This window comes from Notothenia coriiceps, unplaced genomic scaffold, assembly GCF_000735185.1.
Source record: "Notothenia coriiceps isolate Sejong01 unplaced genomic scaffold, NC01 NC01_scaffold00015930, whole genome shotgun sequence".
NCBI lineage: Eukaryota > Metazoa > Chordata > Actinopteri > Perciformes > Nototheniidae > Notothenia > Notothenia coriiceps.
Genome location: NW_011348631.1, coordinates 129,454 through 135,273, shown reverse-complemented (window position 1 = coordinate 135,273; position 5,820 = coordinate 129,454). Strand labels below are relative to the sequence as shown.

At 37.8% G+C, this 5,820-nt stretch overlaps 1 protein-coding gene across 4 annotated transcripts in view; it reads left to right on the top strand.

Moving 5' to 3' along the window:
- Positions 1 to 5,425, top strand: part of trdn (triadin) — a 16,394-nt gene extending 10,969 nt beyond the window's left edge. For 2 of the 4 annotated variants that reach the window (XM_010775670.1, XM_010775668.1), the window contains 4 exons: positions 2,759 to 2,785; positions 3,035 to 3,082; positions 3,647 to 3,808; positions 5,200 to 5,425. In XM_010775670.1, the coding sequence (XP_010773972.1) occupies positions 2,759 to 2,785; positions 3,035 to 3,082; positions 3,647 to 3,808; positions 5,200 to 5,222 (260 nt within the window). In that variant the 3' untranslated portion in view covers positions 5,223 to 5,425. The remainder of the gene's footprint in view (positions 1 to 2,758; positions 2,786 to 3,034; positions 3,083 to 3,646; positions 3,809 to 5,199) is intronic. The other 2 variants (XM_010775669.1, XM_010775671.1) reach the window with 1 other exon arrangement.
- Positions 5,426 to 5,820: the final 395 nt, after the last annotated feature.

Below are 5,820 nucleotides of genomic sequence, written 5' to 3'. Positions count from 1 at the left end.
GATACGGCTCAAGCAATGCCTTGACTCAGATAAGGAAATACATAGAATACTTATGATGTGATATCATTCATTTGATATGAATGATAATGGGGAACATCGACGTCTGCACTCACAGTGCCGCGGAGGCGCGGACTGCTACGTAGATTGTTACTGTTGAATCGGTTACTTATAGTTTGGACAAGATTTTAAGTAAGCTTTCTTAACGCTAATGTTATAATAGTCAGATTGCTCTGAAGATGGGAGGTGATATTCTATTCATTTTCACGTTCACACAGTCGGTTATTTTTGCCGGCCGTCTTTCCTGCAACGGCAGTTTAAACTGTATTTCCTTTCTCCTGTAATATGACTTGATCGCCTTAACTCTGCATACTGAGCTCTGATTGGTCAGCAGGTGGTGCTTTCACTGAGTTGATCTCTTACGGCCCCTACACACGGCGGCGTGCGTTGCCGCTTCAACGCTTCTGCCCATTCACTTTGAATGGGGTGACGTCACGATTCGCCGACCTGCATTGTGGGAGCAAAGACGTAGCTCCTCTCGCGGTGCTCGCTGCAAAAGTAGAGCAATGTTCTACTTTTGACGCCTCGATGGAGGCGTCAGCCAATCGAATCATATGCCAGTAAGCTCTAGCCAATCAAACCGCGTGCTTGTGTGTCTGGGGCGGGAGATTCATGTGATTGGTTGTTGGTCGAGTTTTAGCCCCCCCCTGCCGGCAAGCGACAACGCACGCCGCCGTGTAGTGGCCGTTACGGCCCCTCTACACAGCAGCTTTAAAAAAAATCTTCCAACGCTTCTCTGCCCATTCACTTTGAATGGGGTGACGTCAGTTTGCCTCGCTTTTCGCCAAACTGCATTGTGGAGAAGCAAAGCGAAGATTTCCAGGATTTCCAGGATTTTCAGGATTCAAAAGTTGAGCAATGTTCAACTTTTGAAGCTGAGGTGGAAGCGTCAGCCAATCAAATCCCGCTTATGCAAATCTGACAGTACAAGCGCTAGCCAATCAAACCGCGTGTAAGCTGGGAGAGACATACCGCAGTTCATTTCCTCATATTCCAAACGAGAAATTACGGTAGCAAATCACCCGGTTCTTTACGACCAGACTATTTACCGGGATACAAACCGGAGGAACGAGGCATGGAGGGAGGTGGCAGAGACAGTGGGTGAAACTGGTAGGTTTTCGCCTGTTTGGGGATTTTATATCCAGTTTACTTTGTTTTAACATTGCTATTGCTTTGTATGTCGGGGCGGGAGATTCATGTGATTGGTTGTTGGTCACGTTGCTCGCAAAAAATCCCCAGGCTTTCAGACACGCCCACCTCCAAGATTTTCAAGATTTTTTCAAAGCTGCTGTGTGGACGGGCCGTTAGCCTGCAACCTAACCTGCTCCGGACCAGGCTAGCCGTTCAGCATAAGTTACCACGGCGATCTAGCCCGCTAAAAAGAGAACCAGCGTCGTAGGACGGGAAACCCAGAATTTTCCCTGAAGTTAGCTCGCTAAACGAAAATCCGGCTTACAGGCCTCTGGTCTCTCTTGAAAAAGAGATCCTTAACTTCAACAGGGCTTTCCTGTTAAAAACTAACAAGGGAATTAATAGATATTCATGATTTAAAGTGTGCATTTTAAAATTTGAATACTTTGTCAATAAATAGATATTTCTGTAGAGTGTTTTGCAGCTGTTTCCATGAGGGTAAGAGGTCAAGTCCATTGAAGTGCAGTAGGTTAAGTGAAAATCTGGCAACACAAAATCCATTAAAGGGGACCTATCATGCAAAATGCACTTTTTGATGTCTTTTATACGTAAATATGTGTCAGGGAACTCACGCAGCGTCAGCAAATAAAACCCTCTCTCTTTTCCTCCGTACCCAAATCTCTAAAAACGGGGGTACAACGGAGCTGATCCAGATTTACGTACGATATATGACGTAATATTGGAAATGTGGACCCACGCCACTATCAGAAAGTTGCTATCAGAAACAATGCCCGACTGTTTTTGACGTAATATGGTCTGTGTTTACATTAGCATCGCTAACACTCAGAGCTAACCTGTACTGGAGAGCATGTGTGTGAAGAAGCAGGAAATAAAAAGGAACTCACCTTGTGGTATAACCGGCAAGAGAGAAAGCCTTTGAGATCCATACTGTTTCAGAAATAATCCTTGATAATCCATGATATGGCGTTTCATCACCGCAGTATTTAGTTTAGACAGTAGCTGCCGGATCCCGCATGAGCTCAGTCCCCTCCTTTTTTCTTTTTTAAAGCTTTATACATAAAATCAGCACTTTTGAAACAGGAAGTGAAATAGAGGGATATATGAGGCATGGCTAGAATGGGTGATCTGTTTGATATTTTGAGCAAAACACTTCATAGACATGTTTTGCATATATTTTTATATATCTGAGACCTATGCTATTGCCTAAAAATAGCATGATAGGTGACCTTTAAAATGATTGCCTTATGACCGATCTATAAAGCATAACTAAATATTCTAGTAACCATTATACAGTAAAGGCACAAGTCACAACTTATAAACACATAACAGAAGTGGCCTTTTGGTACTTGTTTGAGGTGCACATTTGAGACTACTGGAGTGAAAATCAAAACTTAGTGATTGGAAATACTGCTACACACAGTTTTTTTGTTGTATACTATAGATATATTGGGACAAACAATGCCAGCGGTGGTTATACAGATGAAACTGTGTTGGTAATGTTGAAATGCTTTTTTTTTCTTCTGCGGTTTCTTGCTGTGTTCTCATCCAGCATGTCCTTCAAGTCATCCGAGATACAGTAAGTCCTAACAGCTGCAGTGGTGCTGGTTTGGTTTTCTTTTTTTATCACGTTTGCCATTATTGCATCAAACTATATATCTGGCTGTGAATGATTGAAACTTGCAGTACATTGAATGCCACAAATCATTGTTCTTCTGGGTGACTTTATCTTTTGTTATGGATTGTCTGGAAACTCTATTCTACACTTCCCATCATGGCGTCTCTGTTAACGTTGTGTTTCTCGTGTTTATGTGTCTTTTCCTCTTAGGTCTCCCTCCTCCTTCTGCCATCGGCAAGAGAGTTCTACGGACTAGAGGCAAGCAGAGACTCTTAAGCCATCATCACATTCACTCCCTAGTGCTTCATTAAGTATATGCTGTTTTAACCCTCACTTTAAAGTTGCTCTGATGTAATTTAAGAATCAAACATTCTCCATGCTTTACCTATTATGGTCCTGATTCTCACTACCACAAACCATTCATACATTTTCAGAATTCAAAATAGGTAAAAAGATGAGAAAAATAGAACAGCCAGTTTGTTCACTGTTGCTTTTGGACAAAAGAAACCGCACCAAATTTAATTAACTTAAATTCAAAACGCCTAATTTGTCCCCAGGGGTAAAATTTGTAGCAACACGTAGAGTTAAACATTAGAATAAAACACAATATTAATACACATTCACATGAAAAAACATCAAAAAATTTGAATTTGAATGATGTGTAAAGTTGTTTTTTAGACATAGTTAGTGTCCCTAATATTGTATCCACCCCTGTTAACTTCAGTTAATTTGTACTCAATAAAATATGTTGGATATCCCACACAAGTCTGCTTTGCATTTAGTTGTATTGTATTCTATTGTTTGTTTCTGTGTTCTATTTAGGTGGTTTTCGTCCAATCAAATCAAGCCCTGCAGGAGTCCTCGCTGATGTCACTGCTCAGGAAAGCTCTGACTGGTTGGAGATGATTTGGAATTTTGCAGTCAGTTTGGTAGCCCCTGATGATGAGGAGGAAGGTATTCACCAGCTTACTGAAACCCTCACATGTAAGAAAATCGCCTCATGCTAATTTACCATTTCATGTCTAACTAATATCGTGAATAAAATGATTATCCTGCCTTACATCTTATTCAGGACATGGCATTTACATGCACCAAATCATGATTGAAATTAGTTATATAGAAAGACTATAAATCAGCATGGAAATACATTGAAAATCAAAGTTTATGCTCATCAAGATAATCCAAACTCACTATATAATAATCCAAACTCACTATATAATGTCAATAATGAAGCAGTCTTCATCACTAACAGAGTTATAATGAATTTGACGCCGCTCATGTTAAATTGGGAAAATACATTAAGCAGAAAATAAACCTTGTATCTCGTCTTCCTTCTTTAATTAACAGAACCAACAGCCCATTAAAATGTCTGCTAATTCACTGGAACTGAAGTGCTTTTTATTTCACAACAGCATTTAATGGATGCTCTCATTAAGATTGAGTAGGTAGTAAGTCAGAGAGTTTTTGTTTTATAAATATTAGAAAAAGTACATCTACAGAGTTTCAAGGTAAAAACAACAGCAGAAAGACAGACTGTTTTTATGCTGGCAGCATATACTGCTTGCCAGGTACTATCAAAAATAAATTGCAGTTTTTGTGTTTAAACAGAGAAACTACAAGTGAATATGGTAAATATTTTACCCAAAATATATCACTTTTAAACTCTCTCAGTTGTATACTGACATTTAAGCAATATTTAAGCTGTATGCAATGTTATGTTTTTGTATTCTAATGAGGGATTGTCTGCAACAAGAGTTAGAACATTGGATAATTCCAGGTTCAAATATCTTGTTTGACATATTCGAATAAATAGTTTTCACAGAGGAAATTTGGTTTACATGCCTTTTCAAATATTATATTTAAATATGCAAATGAGGCATTATCGAGTGCTTACTCACGGAAGAGGATTAGGGCCAGATTTTAAAAAAAAATTGTTCTGAGAAAAAAGTCAGAATTCTGACTTTAATCTCAGAATTCTGACTTTTTCCTCAGAACAAAAAAACATAATTTTTTGGGGAGAAAAAAGTCAGAATTCTTACTTTAAAGTCAGAATTCTGAGATTAAAGTCAGAATTCTGATTTTTTTCTCAGAACAAAATATATATATCTTTTTAAATCCTCACAATTTTTTTTTTAATGTGGCCCTAATCCTCTTCCGTACTTACTCCTGGTAAATTAAGGGGAAAAATTGAAAAGTAGATATAAAAAGATGATATAAACATGGGTATTTTCAATTAGAAAAGCTAAATAGACCAAACTCTCAAAATTGACCAGTGCATAAATGAAAATGTTTTTTGCTCGTAGCGTCTCATCTTAATATTTATTCTAGCAATAACTTGGAATAATAAGCACCTAATTTTGTCCTCTGGCCTTCAGCTTTCCACTCTGAGGAGCTGTGAACAAGATGACTGTGGAGAGAGGAAGAGTATGCAGAGCCGGAGAGAGGAAGAGAGGGCAAAAGAGACAAGTGTCTGATTGAAATTGAAGAGAGGACGTGAAGACACCGGAAGAGGATGAGGAGGATGTATAGTTTATAACAATGATGTTTCTCTCTGTCTGTCTATAGTTAACAGGAATTTGATGAATAAAAACTTTGAAACCATAGCCTTTGTTTAATTGAATTATTGGTATAACAGAATGATCTTCAACAATATATTTTCTATAATTTTCTTTTAAAAGATTCTCATATTTTTTAATTAGTAGTATCATAATAGATACAATTGAAACATTTTCTCCAAGTTTTCCATAATTTTACAAGTGTTATCATTGGAGCCACACAAGTGACAAAATAATAGAAATGTAAAAAAGTCCTTTATTCTATATTGAAAAAGAGTTAACAGAAAACATTTTAAAGAACTATATGATCTATTGAATTACACTACATTTACTTTTTCAATAAAAAGGTAATTTCTTGATTTTTATAATATTGTTTAGATTGTGCATATGCAGAAAAAAACAGATATACTGTGAATCATCAAACGCACAAAATTACGCACA